We start from the raw sequence: 23,954 nt of genomic DNA, 5'->3' as shown, positions 1-23,954 counted from the left end.
TTCTGTAGGACGATAGCAGCGCATTCTATATTCGACAGTGGTGAAAAGCTGAATTAATTTATCATGCTGACTAGTGACATTGGTCTGGATTGGTTAGGTCTGGTTAGTGACAAAAGCCATTGGACTCTGATCGAGCAAATTAATTTATCTTGCCGACTAGTGACAAAGCCATTGGTCTGGATTGGTTAGATCCGGCTAGCGACAGAACCATTGGTCTGGATTGGTTAGGTCCGGCTAGTGACTAAAGCCATTGGACTGTGATCAAGCAAAGGGAAAATTGTTGGTGTTCTGTATTGTACATTGTTTTGTTGCATTTTTATTGTGCGTTCGTTGGTAACGGAATGCATTTGATTTGAATGGTGGGAATAATGTCACATCTGAGTGTACCTCAGCCAATCAAAATGCTACTGCATTCTTGAGCAATGGAGAATGGCACAATTACATTAGGTTATATAAAAGTAAACGTACTTCTGGGGGCTGGCGGGTGGCGAGTTTGAGTGACGTCTTTAAAAGTAGGAAAGATCACAATATGAAGATAAAGTTGGAAATCAAGAGGACAAATTGGGGCAAATATTCATTTATAGGAAGGGGAGTTAGGGATTGGAATAACTTACCAAGGGAGATGTTCAATGAATTTCCAGTTTCTTTGAAATCATTTAAGAAAAGGCTAGCAAAACAACAGATAGGGATCTGCCACCTGGGCGACTGCCCTAAATGCAGATCAGTATTGATTGATTGATTGATTGATTGATTGATTGATTGATTGATTGATTGATTGATTGATTGTGGGTCCCTGGCTGTCCCCTATAAGGTATTCCACATAAGATTTGTACTGTTTCAAATCCATTATCTAAAATCCCCAATCTGTCTGTCATTCACAGTGATATTGAGAAAACGAGAATGTTTCAACAGCAGAAATTGGTACCAGTTAGCTTTTTATGTCTTCTTTACGAGAAAAATACAGTGAACCTCTCAGGACCATGACTTTTGTAAAGTACGCTTCTGTCAGCGAAGTTATTGTCCCATAGTGCCACGATGACGTGAGTACACAGCTATATCTATGGGCATGAGTTTGAACTACGTACATCCTGACTTCTGTCAATAAATCAATTAACACTGATCTGCATTTAGGGAACTGTTGTTTTCCTAGCCTATTCTTAAATTATTGCAAAGACTTTGGAATTTATTGAACATCTCCCTTGGTAAATTATTTCAATCCCTTACTCCCCTACATGCACTAGCATCAGAAAGTTTAGACTCACCTACGAAAATTAATAATTTTCTTAAATAATTGCTTTCTTTGTGATAAGTGGTACTTTAGTTCTGTTACTTATGTATGGATGCTTTCAGCACTTTCATAAAGCTGTTTCAGTGCATATTGCAAGATTTTAGTTTATCTTTTCAAAGAAGTTGACAGATTTATGATCCCCAGCTCTTTACTGCCTGCTTCTACCTGGATAACTTCCGGCCCATTCCCAGGTAATAAACATGCCTCTCTCGCATGATTACATGTCCTTCTTGTTTCTTCGCTGTCTTGGAAGTCGACAGTTAGCCTACAGAAGTTATCCCGAGCAGTTATATATTAATCTCTGTACCAGATTGTTTATTTTCTACATTGTTGTTATCTCGGCATAACAGTTACAACACACATCAGACAATCGAATATGGGGAAGAAGGATAATATAACCTGAGAAAACAGAGCCAAGGCTTGTGCTTATGAAGAAATTTGGTGGTCGAACTGAAAAATTGCGGAAAAAATTGAAAATTTCAGAGTGCAGCGTTTGTAGAGCAGTGAAACGCAGAGAGGAAATGTGTAGTCATGAGGATCGACCACTCAGTGGACGTCCAAGGAAGACTTCTAAAATTGAAGATAACCACATTTTAATCCTCTGCAAGTGTGACAGAAGGCGTACAGCGGTAGATATTTGCTCAGAGATAAATAAAACAAGAGAACAACCTGTGTCGGTGATAAGAGTGAAAAATCGTCTGCTTGAGGCGGAACTGTTTGGTCACGTAGCAGCACGGAAACCATTGTTGAAAACTGTACACAAGCAGAAAAGGCTACAATGGGCCAAAATGCATGCTAACTGGAGTACTGAACAATGGAAAAGGGTGCTTTGGACAGATGAATTTAAATTTGAAAAATTCGGTTCCAGTCGTCGCCAATATGTTCTTTCTTGTAACTTACTTGTAGCCAATATATGTTCGCCGCCGCCCCGGCGAAAGGGTTATGGAATCCTGCATAATTCCGTCTGTGAAGCATGGAGGAGGAAATGTGAGGGTGTGGGGATGTTTTGGAAATAATCAGGTTGGTGATTTGGTGAAAGTAAAGGGAATACTGGAAAAGAAACAATATCACCATATCCTTTCGCGCAATGCCGTGCCATCTGGAATGAAGCTGATCGGTGTAGGATTGTAGGATTTGTTCTACAGCAGGACAATGATCCTAAACACACCTCTCATTTGTGCAAGCAGTATCTGGAAAGGAAACAAGTTGAAGGAAAATTGGAATTGAAGGTCTGGCCTCCTCAATCCCCCGATCTGTCACCTATTGAACTTTTGTGGGAAGAACTTTACAGGAAAGTGAAAGAAAAGGTACCAGGCAGTGTGGATGGGTTCTGGCAATGTCTGTTAGAAACCTGGGATTGTATATAAATACCGAGACTTTGGAAAAATTAACAGCTAGAATTTTGCGCATCTGTAAAGCAGTAATCAAAGCAAAGGGAACAGGCATTGTGATTGTTTAAGATGTTGTGATTGTGTTTCTAGCTCCCTGTGAATGATCAGTGTAAAGGAAAATCTAGTGAAATGTGTAATAAAACTTGTTAATTCTAAAAACATCGGTATTTCCGTGTTCATTTTCAACAAATAGCCCCTATCATTCATGGTAAGCGGAAATTCATGGGTGAGTCTAAACTTTCTGACGCTAGTGTATAAACAAATATTTGCCCCAATTTGTTCTCTTGAATTCCAACTTTATCTTTATACTGTGATTTTTCCTACTTTTAAAAATACCACTCAAACTTATTCGTCTACTAATGTAATTCCATGCCATCTCTTCACTGACAGCTTAGAATATACCACTTAGTCAAGCAGCTCGTCTCCTTTCACCCAAGTCTTCCCAGCTCAAACTTTGTGATGTTTTCGTAACGCTACTCTTTTGTTGGAAATCGCCCAGAACAAATTGTGCTGCTTTTATTTGGATTCTCTAATCAAGTAGTCTTGGTGAGGGTCCCATACACTGGATCCATACTTCAGTTGGGGTCTTACCAGAGATTTATATGCCCTCTCCTTTACATAATTTTTCTACCGTTTTTTCCCACACATGTGGGGTCGCGGGTGTGAACTGTGTCATACATGTGGATTTGCCCGTGTTTTACGGCCGGATGTCCTTCCCGACGCCAACCATATATGGAGGGATGTAATCACTATTGCGTGTTTCTGTGATGGTTGATAGTGTGGTATATTGTTTGAATATGAAGAGGAGAGTTCGATGGACACCCAGTCTCCGGGTCAGAAGAATTATTCAGAAGCAATTAAAATCCCCGACCCTGCCGGAATCAAACCCGGGACCCTCTGAACTGATGGCCAGTACGCTGACCATTCAGCCAACAAGTTGTGGACTTCTTCACATCCTTACTACAACCCCTAAATACCCTCATCATCATGTGCAGAGATCTATACCCTTTATTTACAATCTCATTTAGATGATTACCCCAATGAAGATCTTTCCACCGGGCGAGTTGGCTGTGCGGTTAGGGGTGCGCAGCTGTGAGCATGCATCCAGGAGATAGTGGGTTCGAACCCCACTGTTGGCAGCCCTGAAGATGGTTTTCTGTGGTTTCTCATTTTCACACCAGGCAAATGCTGGGGCTGTACATTAATTAAGCCCACGTCCGTTTTCTTCCCACTCCTAGCCCTGTCCTATCCCATCGTCACCACTAGACCTATCTGTGTCTGTGCAATGTAAAACAGCTTGTAAAAAAAAAAAAAAAAAAAAAAAATCTTTCCTTAAATATTAACACCTAGGTACTTACAGGGGCCCTTGTAAAGAATTTTCACTCCATGTCCACGGACATATTGAGAAAATGGGAATGTTTGAGAGACTGGTATTAGATATGGGTTACAAGAACAATGCAGTGATGAGCATCATACCTGAACTGTTCAGTGAAAAATACTATCTTTCAGTAAAATGAATGTATCCTCTTTTTTTTTTTTTTTTCCACTCTGTGTTTTATGTCTATTGATAAGCATACACTTCCATAGCCCACCTGGTGGCTGTGGTGTTAACGGGCAAAATCTATTTGGTCGGACACAGTGGTTAGCCGGTTCGAGTCCCGTTCTTTGAAAATATTTTTACCATCAGAATGTTGGCCTGTAGGGTAGGGGAAGTGTTGTTATGCAAATTTCTAAATCACTAGAATGCGTACCAAAATCCTGGATTAAATTCCAAACCTTTCCGCAGTGCTCATATGGAGTGAGGGCAGTTGATGGTTTTGATGGTGATTACATCTATCGGATGGAGTCTTAGACTTGAGCAGACCACTTGGCACTATTTGACAGGAGTAGGCACCGGGCTTAACTTTCTCCCTTTCTACTATGTTGTATTACATCAATAATTTCATCTCATAAACTCCTGTGATGAATTTGATGTCAGAAAGGGCACCCTGTCGTAAAAACTCTCTACGATGATTGATCTCCCTTCATACCCAACCTCGCAGAGAAACAGAGCAAGTGCTGGACATAAAAGCATGGGATAGAACGCCGTCTGCTCAGTTTGAGGAATGACGTACAAATCGTGATCTTGGATGCTTTGTTGTAAGTGTTTGTATAGGCCGGTCTCCACTGATTAATCTTTAATAACATGTTAAAAGTGTTAAATGTTAACTGGTGACACCATCAACATGTTAAATATTAAATACTGTTTCATTTAACATTGTGTTCACACTTAATAAACATGTTAAACCTGACTTCCTTTGTTTATATACAGGTAGTTCATATACCAGTTTGTGGTAATACATTTAGGTGGTGTCTAGTATTATCAAACAAGGACAATGGACTCAGATCAAGAGGAATTGGCCTTTGTTATTGCCACTGTTGCTTCTTGTTATGATTTAGAAATGCAGTTTTATCAGGCACATATCCTCCTCTCATCCTGCTCATTGCTTCAAAAGCAATACTTTGAAGTATAAACTTTGCCCGCTCTCCGACTTCTGACTTTTCTGAACTTTTTGCAGTTCTCTCCTGTACTGGGAGCGAATGGACGCTAGTTTTTTCAATGCATTCGCGGGAACAATTATAGATAATTTCGGCTGTCGGCTTTTTTCGCTTTATCTCTGTATTCCTTTGATGAGACATTCTACAAACAAGGCCTTTATTATATCATTAATTAAATCCAGAGTAATATCCTTGCTCCACTCCGTTTCTTACTATAAATTTGAGTATAGTGCAAAGAAAACGACACGTGCGTGTACTGTATTTGTAGCATATAATAAAGAGAATGAGTATTACATAGTGTTGTATTTGCAACTATAATCCTACTTTACAAGAAACACGTCGTTTGCATCATTTAGGCTATCGGCATGGAAACGGCACAGAAGTTGCCGAAGCTGTGTCGACATCTCACGAACAACAAATCGACTTGACATGTTTTCCACTTGGAGCGGAAAACACGCCAACATGTTAAAAGTATTAACCTCAACATTCTGAGTTAACAGGCAAAGTCAGTTGGAAGACACAATCACAATATACATGTCAATTGTAACATGTTAAATATTGATGAAAATGCTTAATAAATTTTATTTGTAATTCATGTCTTGTCTTAACTTTTATTGATTTTGACTGATGATGGTCTCTAGCAAGACCAAAACTATAGTCCATCCTCATAGTGAGCGTCTTTCTGGACGACCGAGGTGTGGCCTGGCCTCGAGTGCGAGGAACTTTGGAAGTGTTCGCTCTGGTAGTGGGGGAAGAACTTGATCCTTTCCTCCTGCTGGTACAGTAGAGTTCAGGCAGCGGACGTAGCCTAGGGAGCTGATTGAAATAGTGTGGAAGGCTTGTCATACGTTACTCTCCCCACATCAGGCGTGAAATGTTTCCGGGTCGGGGTGGTCATTATGCAATGGCTCATTGGTGTACATACACCACACTATCTCAAATGTGTAAGAATTACTTAATATGATAAACTATTGAAAATAAATAAATACTGTACGTTTTACAAATCGAGTCTTACATTTTGATTGTCTGCGTTAAACCTTGTCAATTAACTACACAGGCCTTTGAGCATAACATTCTAAACTCTCAGTTTTATTCCAGTATGGAAATACTACGTATCTGTCGTAGTAAATGTTGGCGATATCAGTCAAGAAATCAGAGGGTAATACCTAAAATAATTTAAATAGGACCATGCTTTTGTTGCAATGTCAAATATATCTCAGTGTATAGCAAAAGTGAAGTGGCACTCTGTAGCCTTTAATTTATTCTTGTGCTGTTTATTATTACCCATTGTTTCTATATGACATCTGTTATACTAAAATGTAAGGTTTGAACCATTTAGTAGGAAATCAATGGAACATAATATGGTAGCTTGCAACTGGTAATACTGCGAATAAAAGAAGTTTGTTTGAAACTATACTGTATGCCAAAGAAAGGCGTATCGGTACACGCTGTCAGCTCGTCAATCGCCTAACGAACAGGAGGAAGCTGTTTCCACTGACAGCCCAGAGATATAATCTACTTAACCTGATTTCTAGTGAAATATGTATAAAAGATTTTATTTAATGCATATTTGTCAGGAAAATGCAGAGAAATCCGTAACTGTCGCAGGTATTTAACTCACCATTTCACAATTTCTGGTCTCTCAACTAAAATCTTACCCCCTTGATTGGCATTTCCTCCAACGAAATTTCAAGTCGCGCATTATTTTATGCAGAGTGAGCGACTGCACTGCATTATGTCATCCTCTTCCAAAGCTTCAGAAAGGTTTATTAAAGTGAGCACTTCTTTTCTCTGAGCATAAAATTCATGAATCTTTTGCCTAATAGCTGCTTTTACGAAATCATCAACCGGAACTCTCTTCTTTCTTCCACCTTGTTTTACTGTCAGAGTCCTAACTTAAGTTCAACCCTAGCCAGACTCGACAATCCCTCTTTCATTATCTTCCTCACCAGTGTTGTTCCCACTCTTATCGCTTCTGAAAGTGTCTGCAGAGCATTCAATTTCAAGTCGTGTCTCACTTCATAACTTTCATATGTTCACTCACTTTATATACAATTTTACGTGCCTGACCTCGCAGTGATCTCCCAGATTTATAAAAAGACGTAGAAGCCATGCTCGTCACTTTAGTAATTTCAACTTAGCTCGCATGTAACAACACGCGCCGCTTGAGAGACGTTTTCATTTCACCACTAGCCTGGTGACTGGACCTGCTGCAGAAGTGGGGGGACGATAGCTCCCACCACTGCATGCACAACCATTTCTCGCGCAGGACGCTTTCAACCAGAATGGACTATAGTTTCATCAAATATATATGACTTTTTTTTAGGTTACAATAAATAGTATTGAATAGGTGGAAACCTTTAGCTTTTGTTTTACCTTATATTGCTCTTCAATATGGAAAAATTTGAAATCTATTACCTATGATTCTGGAATACCCCGTGAAAGGTATTATCACCCTCAGAGAACAGCACAGTGGCCAACTACGGATGCTTAATGATGGTGATTAGCAGCGTCTAGCTAGAATCGTTTGCGGTAACAGACAAGCTACACTGGCTCAAATCACATCCTTACTGAGCTCGATAGCTGCAGTCTCTTAAGTGTAGCCAGTGTCCAGTATTCGGTAGACAGTTCGAACCCCACTCTCGGCAGCTCTGAAGATAATTTTCTGTGATTTCCCATTTTCACACCAGGCAAATGCTGGGGCTGTACCTTAATTAAGGCCATGGCTGCTTCCTTTCCACTCCTAGCCCTTTACTACCCCATCGTTGCCATAAGACCTATCTGTGCCGGTGCGATGTAAAGCAACTTGTAAAAAAAAAATTATCACATTCAATGCATGAGGTACCATATGCAGCGTTCTTTAACGTCAGTGGGATGTGTTAGCAGAAGACCTACCAGAGTGCCCTTGTTAACACCATGACACCATATAAGAAATAAATTGACAAGAGGATCCACCTTTTTAATACAATATGTCAAGTAAATTATATTACATCAGTCTGTTTGCAGCTATCCAAACGACATGGGTTAGTATCTCTCCACTTGTGGAATTGGTGCTTCGACTTGCTACACCTGATGTAATATCATTTACTTGATATATTGTATTGAAAAGGTCTTGTCAATTTATTTCTTATTATTGCACTTCAATATGGAACAAAAATGATGTTTATAGCTTATAACCACTACACCAGGCACAGCATCTCGCTTGGGTGCATGATGTTGCTAATGAACCCTGGTCCGAAGAGTCACTGTACCGGTTGTTTCGAGCTGATGGTAGGGTTCGGATATGGTGCAGGCCCCATGAAGCCATGGAACCCAGTTGTCAACAAGACACCATATTTATTTATTTGTCTTTAATCATGCATGTTGGTGTTTGCTTCATAATAGTTTGGGGTATGTTCACGTGGCATAGGCGGGATCCGCTGATCCACCTGAAGAGGTTACTAACGAGCGACTGCTGCATTGAACTGCTTGGTAACCACTTGCAGCCATTTATGTACTACTTCCTGTATAGGTACAATGATGAGAAATTCGAGGAGGATAATGCCCCGTGTCATCAGACCCTAGTTGTCCAGAATTGTTTTAAATAGGATTTAATCCACCTTGTTCAATACACATTGTTGACAAACTTTCAAAATAATTATCTAAAATGTAGAAATGTTTTGACCCCTTGGCCATCATCAGTACATACAAATTTTTGGAACTTGAAAATATAAAAACATTTGTGTGAGAAAATATCTCTTAGAAAATTGTATTTTCTCAGTGCGATCTTCTTGTAAAAGAGTTCTTGCATGTCTCTTATTATGGTACGTAAATGTGGTTGAAATGTTCTTGAGGAAATTGAACACAAAAATAAGTACTGTAGTGGAAGTTCTGTTGTAACTTATGTAACTAATAGTCTTAATATTTTTGTCAAATGCGGACCAAGGTTGATTTGTACTTTTCAATCTTCTAAGAGTTACTCTTCTGGAAGATGGAACCTCATGGTCCGATGGAGTGGCATGCATGATGTGACTGGTGGTGATTGCACATTGTGTATTGAACAAGGTAGATTAAATCCTACTTTAACTACAAGGCGTGTTTTTTAAGTAAGGGCCATTTGAAAATAACTACACAACCAAAGGCGATTTTCATAACATCACACTTATTTGCATTTATTTATTTATTTATTTACTCTATTTTTCAACATAGCCGCCAAGTTTGTTGAAACACTTATCATACCTTACAACTAAGTTTTGAATACCCTTTTCATAGAAACTTGCCATCTGCTCCCATAACCAAGAGTTCATCTTGTGCTAGGACAGAGTCCTTTACAGGCGAATGTGTATGTCTCCATTCCATGCTCTGTTGCTTTGATTTGGGCGTGATATGCAGTTTCGTCTCCTGTTACGATCTGACTCAGCATGTCGTCATCTTCGGCATAACGAGTCAAAAACGTCATCGAACACTCAAATCTTTTGATTTTGTGGTCCTCCGTTAGGAGTTTAGGGACCCAACGGGAGCACAGTTTCCTAAAGTTTAGGTTTTCAGAAACACTTTTGTAAAGCACTGACCTAGACAAGTCAGGAAGGGCGTTTGAGAGAGCTGTTATTGTGAAGCGTCTGTCCTCGCGAAACTTCACTTCAACTGAAGCCACTAAGTAGTCTGTAATCAGAGATGGGTGACCGGAGTGGGCCTCATCATGGGTTAGTATCTCTCAACTTGTGGAATTGGTGCTTCGACTTGCTACATCTGGCCAAGCTAGAGGAGGCCTATGCAGTACTAGACCCCTATCCCGTGAGTTTTGGCATGTCAGAGTACTTGACATGATCCTTCTGCTCCAGTTTTGAATTTGCTACTATTACCTACCTGACTGGTTTGTTCACAGCTTGGCATTACTTTAGTTTTGAAAATGATGGATTTTGTACCATATTCATTCAGAGAAGAAAGCAACAGGTAATGGTAACAATATCATGCCAAATACTAATCTTTAACCCGCGAGGCATCTTTTCAAAAGACTTGCCTAATGGGTTGTGCACGTTCGATTTGACCAGGAAGTATAAAATACTGGTTTTTGTCGCAAAACACATTATTAAGGAAAAACATGCCTGTGGAAAAATACCTTTTTTTTTTTTTTGCAAAACAGACTGTATTGTGTAAGAATAATATATCGATCCATGAAACAAAATACAAGAGGTATTTCTAGCAAAACAATTTGTATTATTACAGAAAAATATACTTGTGAAACTAAATGTGAGTAAAAGTAGCAAAATGCATTGTATTATTAAAGAAAAGCATATCCATGAAACTAAAAACCAGTTTTTGTAGCAAAACACATTGTATAATTGAAGAAAAATATAACCATGAAACGCACATAACACTTCTATACCGATGACAAAAACTGTGGACAGCAAACGTCAGGAATTGAGCCAGATGGAAACTACCAGGGTTACAGACAAAACTTTCCACTTACTGGCGATGTAAGGGGATACAGCGGACGTAAACACGTGTATTGGACGAGTCCATTGAGAGGTACAGGAAAGGAGAAAGTTTTATACAGTGAAACTATTTTGTAGGAATAAAAAATGTACTGCATGTGCCTGGTCTAAATGACCGTGACGCGACTCTTCACGGGTTAAACCACTTTTGAGATTGTGTGATGCTCTACGGAAAACAGTTTTTCAGTTACGTAAAAGATAATCCTACTGAACTTAATTATGTTCTGTTTGAGATTGAATAGGTATATATACTTGTTTTTTATTATTGTGTGTAATTGTCTCTTTTTGAATTATTCTTTCTTCATTTCCAGGTCTGAAGATTTGGAGACTGTTCAACTGTCAGAACAAAATGTAAATACTGGTAAAGAAAAGACAGGGCCTCAGGACTTTGAATTGCGCAAAGTCTTAGGCAAGGGGGGTTACGGGAAAGTGTTTCAAGTTCGCAAAGTGACTGGTCAGGACTCCGGGACTATCTTTGCCATGAAAGTGTTGCGTAAGGCTTCCATTGTGCGTAACCAGAAGGATACAGCCCACACCAAAGCAGAACGGAACATTCTGGAGGCTGTCAAGGTAAGTGGGTCTAAAATTTTTGCAGTGATAAGAACTAGTAAATGTTGCCGTATGTATTTCAGAAAACTGACTATGTTGTAAAATCAGCATCTGATATTGGTTTTATGTAATTTGACAGTTGGTAAAACAAGGCATATGATTGACAACATACTTTGGACAGGTATTTTGCTACTGCTTTGCCATATAAGTTCCAGGCTTGGAATGTTTAACTATACTGTACTGTTATTTCTACGTTAGTCTACGGGTGTGAAACCTGGACCCTATATCACTGGGATATCAAGAAACTGGAACGCTTTCATCAACAAAAACTTAGATCCATCATGAACATCAAACAGGATGACTGCATAACTAATATAGCAGTTCTCGAGAAAGCAAAGCTATACAGTATCGAAGCCACCATCGTTGGTCATCGGCTTGGATGGGCAGGCCATATCCATCGTATGTATGGCAGCAAACTCCCGCAGCAAATCCTGTATGGTGTGTATATATATTTCGTATGGCATGAGGATACATTGTTACAATTTGGTTATTTAAAATATGGACAATTACACGAAAAACAGTTTCATCTATACACACAGAACAAGTACGTAATAAACAATATTTATACATTTGAGCTCATCAATATCTGCATTGCTGCTAAAGCTGAATGTCCAGTTTTGTTATCCAACTCACAGCTTCATCACTGGCCTCGTGGATGTCCTTTATTGTCCCACTGAATCTTCGGAGTGGGCTCTCTGTGACGATATGTTGAACGATCTGAGGCACGTCAGAGCAGTCGCAATAAGGGTCGCTGGTAATCTTCCACTTGTGTTTCCAGAAGTTGCATCTGCCATGTTGAGTTCTGATCCGATTAAGTGATGACCAGATTTTTCTGGGTAAGTTGAAACCAGGAGGTTGCATAACTGGATCCGAAATTAGACCTAATCTGTCAGGGTTTGAAGCTGCCACCCATCATGCCAGGCAGTGTTAGTATGAAATTCATCTTGGGCTAGCCTCTTTCCTAGTAACAAAGAAGGGTTCCTGGATTTCAGCTTGAGATCTTCACGTAGGCAGTCTTGATGTATTGGTAGGAGAGGATTGTCACAGCATTTAAGCCATTCTTTCTTCAGTGCCATTTGTCTTCGGAGATGAGGAGGTGGAATATTTGAAAGAACTGGTAACCAATCCAAAGGTGTGGATTGGATGGTTCCTGATATAGTCGTCATTGTATCGTTTAACTGAGTGTCTATCTTCTTTGTATGGTCACTGTTGAGCCATACTGGGCAGCAGTATTCGGCTACTGGGTATACTAACGCAAGTGCTGTAGTTCGGAGGGTGGATGCAGATGGGCCCCAGCTTGTTCTTGCGAGTTTGTGCAGGATGTTATTGCGGGTTTTGATCTTGGCAGATGTTTTGCGTACATGTTCGCTGTAAGTCAAGGATCGATCCAAGGTAACGCCTAGATATTTTGGATGAGGATTGAACTTCAGTATATGACCTCTGAATTGAACCTGAGGGACATAATTGGCTTGTCTGTTGCTCAAATGAAAGCAGCTGACCTCTGGTTTTGTTTTGTTTGGTTTCAGTCACCAGGTTTTAAAATAATTATCAATTCTGCAGAGATCTTTAGTGAGTGTGGTTTCTGCTCCAGCAAAATCACCAGACTGGGCTGCCAAACAGATGTTGTCAGCGTATATAAACTTCCAGCATTAGTATGGTGAACTTAGCACTGGCAAGAGGACTCGTGGTGGTGCTCCACTGAAACGATATAAAGACCAACTTGAGCAGACCATGAGAAGAGTAGATATAAACCCGAATACTTGGCATACTCTCACATTGGGTCGCCCTCACTGGCGTGCTCCACTCAGCTGCAGTTGCACAGTTTGAGCAGGAAGAGGAAACTCGCCAGAGAAAGAAGCTACGTCTAACACTGCCACTGCTACCTTTCATCAGATGCAACATGTGTGGCCGCATGTTTTATGCAAGAATTGGTCTGATAAGCCATCAGCGCCACCTTCATCGTGTGGACTAAGGACAATGAGTAGACGATCATTTATAATCCCACCATTCCATACATCAAAGAAAAGATAAATTTCACCAACATCAAAGTGTTGGGTATCCTAGTGGAGGTGCAGGGTACTATTCCAAAAATCTTTGAGGAATTTAGGAAGCGTTTCAGCTTATCCATTAATTACATACACAGTACAATCCATATTGACTTACAATTAAAATAAGGCAAAAAAGTTAATAAGAAATTGTGTTGGTGAAATCCACCTAATCAATATTTTATACAAACATTTTTATAGGACAGGTTTTGGTCATTTTTGCACCCTCTTCAGCTATCAGCATTGAATAAAATTAATTCCTGAGATAAATAATGCAACATGTTACGAAACAGTTACTATCGTCCTCATATCAGAGAACTCGTTTAAAAATTATAAAGTAAAATGTCACATATGACCTTGCCAAAATGAAACCGAGTAAAAACTGATGTAGAACTACATAGAACATACTACTGACATAGAACTATAGTTCTGTGCACCGTGCACATACACAGTCCACATGAAGTATCTTATTCTAAGGAGTGGCAGGTAAATGTTCACTCTACATCACTTTTTACTCCATTTCATTTTGACATGTTCATATGCAACTTTTTAATTTATCATTTTTAAACAAGTTATAAAAAGTTTTCCGATGTGCAGACAGTACTAAGTTTTATAACACTTTTGCAATATTTAACTCAGGAATGAACATTCTGGTGCTGTTTTTGAACCACCGGTACCATAATGTTTTTTTTTACTTCTTTTAACCATTCATGATTCACCATTATAATAACGTTTTGCTCAGTAGTCAGTTGTTTGGGCTCCATGGCTAAATTGTTAGAATGCTGGTCTTTGGTCACAGGGGACCTGGGTTTGATTTCCGTTGGGTCAAGAATTTTAACCATAATTGGTTAATTCCCCTGGCAAGTGATCTGGATATATGTGCCGTATTTATCATATCCTCATCACGATGTGCAGGTCACCTATGGGAGTCAAATCAAAAGACTGCACCAGGCCTTCTCGGAGACCCCACACCATTATTATTATTGTTACGGGGATACCCGTGGAGCAGAAAGAGGTGAAAGAAGGTGCCGGGGTGAATGGATCTAACTACAATGTCAAGAATTGAATTTAAAACGTTAACAAAGGTTATATTTCTTTAGAATTTCAAAAATCAACAAATACCATAACAGGTACAATTAGCAAATTAGGAACAAGTCAAGGAAAATACAATTTACTGAATTGCACAAGTCCTGGTCTTCAAGCCCTTCGCTTTACGATTCTTGAGCTCTCAGCTCAAAATTACAAAGAGCACAAATACTCAAGGGCAGAAATCACGTAATTCATGGGGCACTTGCTCCCAAAATACAATATCTAGCCTTCCAGAGGCACTCGTTACAATCGCAAAAGATCTTACAGGCTCTCAGTTTCTTACTGCCTACTCAAGGCAACATTAAATCACTCTCTGGTCTCTCAAACCACCATTTACAAAATTGGACTTACTTTTACAGGGGTATTAAATACCCAACCTACTGGTCCTTCGTGGAATAAGAATAACAGGTTAAATTAGTGGCCCGAACACAAAAATGAACGGAGGCGTCTACTTGCACTCCTAGATATGAACACTAAAAGAAACTAAGGGGCTGTAGGCTGATGAAACAGGGGCAATCCCCAAACTACTGAGGTGACTCGTATAGAAATTACATTACCACATTACAAAATAAAAAAGTAATGAAACATAGTCACCTCAAACCAAGATGAATGGGGAGCTCGAGAGGGTACATCACTCTCTATCCCTGATTTACAGTTAAAGATTTATGCAATTTTTACATTAGCCAGCAGAAAATGACATTTTTAGAAAAGTAGGTTAGATGGTTAACAATTCCGACCTTTCCCTCGGGTTAAACTGTGGAGTTAGCACGAAAGAAAGATGTTATGTGGCTATTACCTTGTAGATGTACAGCTGACCGATGAAAGAGGCCGCCCGCCTCCTGCTTTGACACACACTCAATAAGATGACGATCAATTGGCCAAGAAACGTGAAAATCCACAGTTTATAAACCCTCAGGGAAGGTTCGAAACCATTCAAGATTAAACTAGCCACACCCTCTCAAGTTTATAATTTCAATGTTACACTCAGAATCAAAGGAGGAACCAGTGATAGGTGGAAAATTAATTACAGAAATTAGGGATTGGCTAGATTCAAAACTGGCGGAAATAAATGGAAGAATTGCCAACCCAAAAATAAATGAACATCATTCAGTTTCAACAACCTATAAATACAAAATTTCTTTAAATTATAACTTCTTACACTCTGCACCATGGTGCGTGATCATAGTTTTTTAGTAGTGTCATATATGGGAGAATGTCCAAACTTCTTGATGAATGGCAAACAAAACAAGGAGAAAATCACTCAGGTTAGGAAACTGCACAATAACAAAATTACTCAATTTTAGTGGTGACCTCTTCTGATTAAAGTTCCAAGATGGTGTAGTTTCATTTTCACTGTTTTACCAATAGGGGAGTTTATTTAGGTGCTAGTTTTGAATGTGCGGCGTTGAGGTGTACCTCCCGGTACAATTATTATTATTATTATTATTATTATTATTATTATTATTATTATTATTATTATTATTATTATTATTGTTGTTGTTGTTGTTGTTGTTGTAGTCAGTTATGTGTATTCAGTTTCAAGAGGAAAATGTCAACTTTTGAAGTATTATATTGTATTGTCTTGTTCACATTTTAATGTTTACTTCATTTCGCTCTGTTAATTTTATTCAGTGTTTATAGCTGAAGAAAGTCCAGATAGGACCATAACATGTTCTATGAAATGTTTGTATAAAAGTGTTGATTAAATGAATTTGACCAATACAATTTCTTACTAAATAAATTTTATCTTATTTTACCCATTATTCACTCACTTCTTAGACTTCTGAGGGACGTGAAGTTCCCATGCCAATCTCACAATCCTCTTCCATCTTTTTCAATCTTGAGCCTGCTCTCAGCAGTTATCAATCTGGAGGGTCTGGCATACCTTGTTGATCTAATTCTTCCAGGTGCTTCGGGGTCTTCCTGAAGGTCTTAACCTAACCTAACCCCATTGCACTACAGCCGTTGAAGGGCCTCGGCCTACCAAGCGACTGTTGCTCAGCCCGAAGGCCTGCAGATTACGAGGTGTTGTATGGTCAGCCTCTCGGCCATTATTCTTGGCTTTCTAGACAGGGGCCGCTATCTCACAGTCAGATAGTTCCTCAATTCTAATCACATAGGCTGAGTGGACCTCGAACCAGCCCTCAGATCCTGGTAAAAATCCCTCACCTGGACGGGAATCGAACCTGGACCCTCCGAGTAAGAGGCAGGCATGCTACCCCTACGCCATGGTGCCGGCCTGAAGGTCTTAATGTAAGATATTTTTATTCTTTCAAATAGGCCACCTGAGGACCACGATGGTAAACTTTTCCGCTCGGCGAGGGATGTGATGTTTGCTCAGTACTCGCGAATTCTTTGGCCATGTTTCTCCCTTCTTTCCTTTGTCCAGAGGATGCCTGTTTTCTTACAAGGTGGTCTGTCTTGAATCTTCTTTTGCTAGATTATTCTTCTGAGAGGTGCTCTGTTTCTGATGTAGTTTTAAGTTACTCCCAATTTCTGTATATTTCTTTTTACTTCTGTTAGCCATCGTGTCCGTATCTTCCTGTTCTTCCAGTAGTTGAGAATCCGGTAAGTCATCCTAGTTGGGTTCATCCTTGTGACATGTCCATAGAAAGTCGGACGCTTCTTCCTGGCTATGTCTGTGAGCTTTTCAGTATAACTATATAGCTCCTGGTTTGGTCGCCTTCTGTACTCGCCATCTGCTTTTAACTGTCCTAGTATCTTTCTAAAGATCTGCCTCTTTTGGACCTCCAGTTTGTCCAACAATCCTTTCCTGTTCATTATCAAGCATTCTGTGGCATATAGGCAGGTAACTGTCTGGTGGTGCCTCAATTTGGTATTACGAGAGAGACATTGCTTGCTATAAATGTTCTTGGCCTGTCAATATGCTAACTGTAGTTTGTTAATCCTGGTTGTTAGTGCTACCATTTCTGATATATTAGGCCCTAGCCATTTTCCCACGTACTTAAATCTGTTGACTTTCTCAATCTAGCCCTGTACCAACTCTAGTTTGCTGGGAGTATCACTTGATGTTGGGGCAGTGTTTTGTCTTTGCTGGACACACTTTTAATCCCACCTTACTATCTGTCCTGAATCATGGACCATCAGCTTAGTCTAAGTTTCTGTAGCATAACTATAAATAGTACATTTATATTGTGTACACTACTCTTCTACAAACTTAAGTGTAAACTGAGTCTTACTGCCTACCTTCATAGGTAGGAAGGCAGTATTTCTAAATTTTAAGAAAAATAAATCACACAGTAGTTGAAAGACGGGAACATAATTGGAGCAAGTAGTAGGGTGGACACAATGACAGGTCATTTTGGGAAGAGGGAGAATAGTAAGATGCAACAAGAATAGAAATGAAAACACAAAAGGACTGAATTAAGGGAACAACAAGAAGATTGCAGAGTTTTTAAGTAATTATGTTGGATAAACACAGAATGTCTCACCAGAGATCTTTTACACTGCCAGGCTGAGTGGCTCAGACGTTTGACCCCAACATGGCAGGTTCGATCCTGGCTCAGTCTGGTGGTATTTGAAGGTGCTCAAATACTTCAGCCTCGTGTTGGTAGATTTACTGGCACTTAAAAGAACTCCTGTGGGACTAAATTCTGGCACCTCGGCATCTCCAAAAACTGTAAAAGTAGTTAGTGGGACGTAAAGCAAGTAACATTATCATTATTATTAGATCTTTTAAACATAGATTTCGTATTAAAGGAATATTGAATCGTACAGATGATCTGTGTCCATTTCTTTGTATAAGTTTCTATTACTTGCAGTCTCCTGCCAGTTAGGTTCTTATGTTATGAATGTCCTGATTGCGTGTTTTACACAGTCTGTCCAGCATGCAGGTGCTCATCTGTATGTGCTCTTCTCAGGGACATCTCCTAGGATTATCCTTTTTTCAAGACTCCCTTCTTCACTTTGCATTGTGCAGCCAAAAAATTGGAGAATTTTTTTGTTGGCAGTCTGCTGATAGCCTGACTCTGATGCTCAACTCCTTGAGGATAGGCTCAGTGGTGCAAAATGCTGTGCGAGGAATATAAAGCATTCTTCTGCAGCACTGCATCTCAGCTTTTATGTTGTTAAATTGGAAACCATTTTCCTGTCAGTTTTGACTTGGTTAACATGCTAGTAGCTTGTGGAGAAAATAATAATAACAACCTAGGTTCCAAGGTACCTAGGCAAAACGGCAGTTGGTCTTTGCTGTCTAGTTGTTGCCATTGGAATTCCGGGCTCATTTTCATTACAAAAATGTCTCCACAGGAGGGCTGCATCTAGGGGGTGTCCTCTAGCAGACATGGCAGTGTATTGATTTGTATATTAAATTCTATTTGATGTATATTAAATTCTATTTATCAAATATTAACATTAGAAGCAAAACTTCAAACTAAAGCTTGTTGTTAACTTCACCCTGTCCTCTTACCAATGTGCCAGACTTTTGTCCAGCAAGATTTCTTTTACGTGCTTCAGTAAATCTGTCAAAACGAGGCTGGCATATTTGAGCACCAGACTAAACCAAGATCAAATCTGTCAGCTTAAGCTCAGAAGGCCAGCGCTCTGGTGACTGAGCTACTCAGCCCGGTGTATTATCTATGTATTAATAATATTATATTATGGTCTCAATCAAAGCAAAGTGCCTGGCTTTTGCTGATCTAGCTATCGTTACTAAGACTAGTGAAGAATCCAGGTATGCCATAGAGCAGTTACATGAGTTGGCATCATAGGCAGGCCTCCAGATATCGTATGAGAAAAATCGTTGTATGGAAAATGTACGATGATACAGATGTCGATTCCCATAGGGAACCTGAAATGTTTGTCCCGAATGAATAAATTTATAATACCAATATAGTTGGTCCATTATTGGATATTATAAATTTTCCAGCTAACTCATTCCTGGTTGCCAGCGTTTTGCCCCTTGTGCTAAGTTGGGCTCATGGTATTGTGGAAAATGTACGTCAGAATATTAGGAGATCCCCACTACGGATGAAATATGGAATAATTTCATAGTCTTCCTTCAAATATCTTGGAGAAATCATACTGCCATCTAGACTGGACAGTAAAGCCAATAGCCACCAAACTCCAGAAAGCTTATAGTATAGAGTAACATGGAATCGCTACAATAAAAGTGTGAACAATTGTTTTGCCGGAAGCATTATACTACACCTATAAGAGGCCACTCCAAAATTGATGAAATACCGGGTGAGTTAGCCATGCGGTTAGGGGCGCACGGCTGTGAGCTTGCATCCGGGAGATAGTGGGTTCAAATCCCACTGTCGGCAGCTCTGAAGATGGTTTTCCAAGGTTTCCCATTTTCACACAAGGCAAATGCTGGGGCTGTACCTTAATTAAGGCCATGGCCGCTTCCAACTCCTAGGCCTTTCCTATCCCATCCTCGCCATAAGACCCATCTGCATCAGTGCGACTTAAAGCCACTAGCAAAAAAAAAAATTTGATGAAATTGGAAAACAAGAACGAAACATTCTTAACCACTTGACGTACTTTGACGGATCTCTCCGTCCTGGCTCTCGACTGCACTCCGGTACAAAGACGGATCTCTCCGTCCGCGCGTGGTGTTTATTTCCGGACCCGCTCCAAGCCAGTTTCCTTTGTGAAAGGATTTGATATTAGTAAGGTAACCTCTTGACAGATGGAATCGCTGTTTTATTCCATTGATGTATTCGATAAACACGTCTGTGCAGTTATTTCGCGGAAAGAATAACCAGTATCTTAGCAACCTCATCGTAAGCGAAATCATGGCTGCCTACGTGTTGAGTGACGAAGCGATTATATGGGAATTTTTAGAAGAGAATGACATTGATATAGAAATAAGCGACAAAGAATTTAGTGGATATGGAAAGTAATGAAAGTAGTTCATGTGATAGAAACCTTAGCGCTGGTAGGGGTGAACAAAGTGCTGTTTTGCCGTCAAATATGTCACTGAATTTTAGGCCTACAACTGATGCCGCACCAGCGGCTTCTAATAATGTTTTACATGATAAGGAATGGAACTGGGAGCACGTAAGTAATACTACAGAGTATCATTCATGCATTGCAAGTGGTGAAATAGTATTTTACAAAGGCACCTAGGACAATGCCCGAACGAACTACAAGTTGTGAACGAATTTCTAACAGAAGACTTTTCGGGGACGTCTAACCCATGAGGTAAATGCTTATGCAAGTAAATGTCTTGTATCGGCTGCCGAGGATATAAATAGGGTAATGTCATTTGGTAATGTATCCGTGGATGAAATAAAGGCCAGATTACCTTGAAGTGGTAATGTATGATAGAAAAAAGACGTTCAGACCCAATCTTGTTGTTGACTACAACTGGGGAAAGGGTGGTGTTGATTCCCATGACCAGAGACTCCTTGATGAGGAAGTATGTAAAAGGATACAAAAAATATACTTCTACATGCTAGACATGACACTTCTGAATTCCATCATCAATCATCCCCTCCTCAACCCTGAAAAGAAGCGAGTAGGCTTTACCACCTTCCGGATCAATTTGGCCAAACAGCTGTTGGCAAGTGTGACCTTGCCTGACTATCCAAAATAAGGCACCCAAGCCCTGGGTATACACCAATGAGACTTCAAGAGAGGTACTGGGGACACTTTCCGACCAAAATACCCCCAACAACGAAGAAGGTCATCCCATCACGGTGATGCAAAGTCTGTGTGACACGGGGTCTGAGGAAGGAATCTTCATTTGAATGCCACCGGTGCTAGGTGGCGATACACGAATATGACTCTTTTATGACGTACCATACTCAAAAAGACTTCACAAAGTACATCTGACAGTAGTTTGGATATTTCCTTTCATTACGTTGCTGTAAAGCATGCCTTTTCAGTGTCGGTGATAATATCATGTAAAGTAATGAAAATAAATGGTACACCAAGGCAAAAATAATTTCAGTTAAATGGTATGTGAATGGGTTAAGAAAATATATGGTCCCACTCATGTAAATGGCATATGGATTAAAAGAAAAAACTACAGACCTATATAAAGCAACAGATAAATTTACTGGTGCCATACGTAGGAGACGCTTGAAATTCTAAGGTCACATCTGTAGAATGGACAATTAATTAATTAAATTTGTGTGGCTATTTCTAGCCAAGTGCAGCCCTTGTAAGGCAGACCCTCTGATGATGGTGGGCGGCATCTGCCATGTGTAGCGAACTGCGTGTTATTGGGGTGGAGGATAGTGCTATGTTTGGTGTGTGAGTTGCAGGGATGTTGGGGACAGCACAAACACCCAATCCCTGGGCCATTGAAATTAACCGAGGAAGGTTAAAATTCCTGACCCAGCCGAGAATCGAACCGAAGGCCAGTATGCTGACCATTCAGCCAACGAGTCGGACAGAAGAAATGAACACTACAGACGATGCCATAAAATATGGCAAATTCTTTAGAATTCAGGTTGCAATTCACACATTTATGGTAAAAGCTAAAAAGACCACTGGAAAACAGTGGACAGAAGATCGGAAAAAACATCACAGCAAATTCATGAAGTGATTTTGGGTGGAAATGGGGAAGTTGTCAGACCATGTCAACAAGTTCAAACGTGGTCTTTAATTGGGCTTATAAAGAATTTATGGTCTCGGCTCCCATGTGCAGGCATTTTGATTAGATGCCATTTAGGCTGTCTAGTGTCAGTTTTTGCTATTTATTTTACTCTAGCAAATGACAGAAAAGTAGAACTTCATCTGGTGACCATTTGTTAATATTGTTATGAATAAAACTCAGTCTGTTTCATTACTCTTAGTTTATTTCAGGGTGGCCTAATAAATGTGCGCGCGCACGCGCGCGCGCACACACACACACATATTTAAATACAAACACTTCTAGCCAGTTATGAATGGCCACACTAATTACCAGTCTATTTACACAATCTCTCTTCTGTACACACATCTGGGAGTCCCAGCCAGTTGTTATCTGGGAAGGGCTATAATCCTTACTTTCACTTTCCCAAATTCCAGTCACCTCCTACAGCCGCTGTGCGTAGACAGCTGGATTTGAACTCGGTGCCACTGGCTATACAACACGACGGCTGTTTGTTGGTTCTACTCCACATATAGTCCAGTAATTCACACAGTCGCATGCAGTGAACAACTAAACAGCTCAACAGTATTCAACAGCAGGATGATACAACAGCGAATATAAACACAGGTCCGTTTATCCTCACACTCACGATAGCACGTTTCCTCACTGGCTCACGGCAATCCTCAGTCCACAGAATTACTTGAACACACAGTACAGTCTACTGTTCTGTCACCTCCAGTTCATGCATTCACTGGCCTCATCAATACCACAACAACAGCTCCTTGTTCAGACCTCAGTGGGACACTAATTACAACCAGCACCTCTGTCGCCCTCAGTCCAGCCACCGAACCCCCAACTTACTGAGTGTCACACTCCACCTCGGTGTCCAACACTCACTGACTGTCCGCAGCTAGCCTCCCTTTTTATAGCTTGTGTGATTTGGCCCAGAAATTTTGCAATGTCACTAGAGGCAGAAGATTCTCGTTGAATCTCAAAGAGGCTCACAGGTGAGCCGGCCGCCGAGAACAATACACGGAAAGGCCGGCCCCACCCCACAAGGCAGTTGGGAGATTTCAGGTCATCTGAGTCACCAGCCTCTTCCTGGAAGTAACAAAAGGAGTTACCATGGGGCTGGTACGTAACAATATTTTAATTAATTTTGTTGCATGGACAGCACAGTGTCACCCGAGACCTTTTCCATCGGTCGGCCTGGAGTGTTGAATAGACTTTTCTGTTTTTCAAAAACCAACTTTTTCTGCTACATTTGAACCTGCTGACACTATAGCACTGATACACAGAGTAAGTTTGTGATCTTGAAATCCAAAGGCCAACAGTTTTTCAGCTGGTTCCTTGTTCCCTTCGAGAAACAAGCTTGAGAAATCCACTTGGTTTCCAAAGGAAGTGTGAAAGGTTGAGGAAAGTAGATAGAGAAGTAGCCATTCAGAAAGAAGTGAAGTAGGACTGCAGTTTGTCCTCTCTTTTTCAATGTTTTTATAGAATGAGCTGTAAAGGAAATCAAAGACAAATTAGGAATCACAGATCAGGGCGTGTAATGGTTAGTAGTATTTGCTCTCATCCTCAGTGGTCCATGTTCGATATCCAGTACTGTCAAAGATTTCAGAATGGCAGAAGGGCTGCTATTTGATTAAAATGTTATATGCAGGGGGTAGAAAACTATGGATTTTCCATAGTTTCTATGGTTATCTCACATATGCTACGTCAGTACGAAAACAGCACTGATTATTACAGATTTGATGAATTCAAAATGCTCTCTACAAATTCTCTATTCCTCCTGCAAAAAGGAAAAAAAATAGTTCCACGGGTTGAAGAATTGCTGTTAGAAAATAGTTCTTGAAAAAATTGAGATAGTGACGTTTTTGTGCAATTTGAGCGTGGCATTAACTGCTGAATAAAAGTTCCCAGTATTCTAAATTTCTGTTCTGTTACCTCTGATTTAATAATGAGATACGTCCT

At 40.1% G+C, this 23,954-nt stretch overlaps 1 protein-coding gene across 4 annotated transcripts in view; it reads left to right on the top strand.

The window, feature by feature from the left end:
* The window catches only part of S6k (Ribosomal protein S6 kinase), a 131,416-nt gene that overhangs the window by 2,446 nt on the left and 105,016 nt on the right, over window positions 1-23,954 (top strand). For all 4 annotated transcript variants that reach the window (XM_067156908.2, XM_067156907.2, XM_067156909.2 and 1 more), the window contains exon 3: window positions 11,003-11,261. In XM_067156908.2, the coding sequence (XP_067013009.1) occupies window positions 11,003-11,261 (259 nt within the window). The remainder of the gene's footprint in view (window positions 1-11,002; window positions 11,262-23,954) is intronic.

This window comes from Anabrus simplex, chromosome 13 (assembly GCF_040414725.1).
Source record: "Anabrus simplex isolate iqAnaSimp1 chromosome 13, ASM4041472v1, whole genome shotgun sequence".
Classification (NCBI taxonomy): domain Eukaryota; kingdom Metazoa; phylum Arthropoda; class Insecta; order Orthoptera; family Tettigoniidae; genus Anabrus; species Anabrus simplex.
This window is presented reverse-complemented; position numbering and strand designations above follow the sequence as displayed.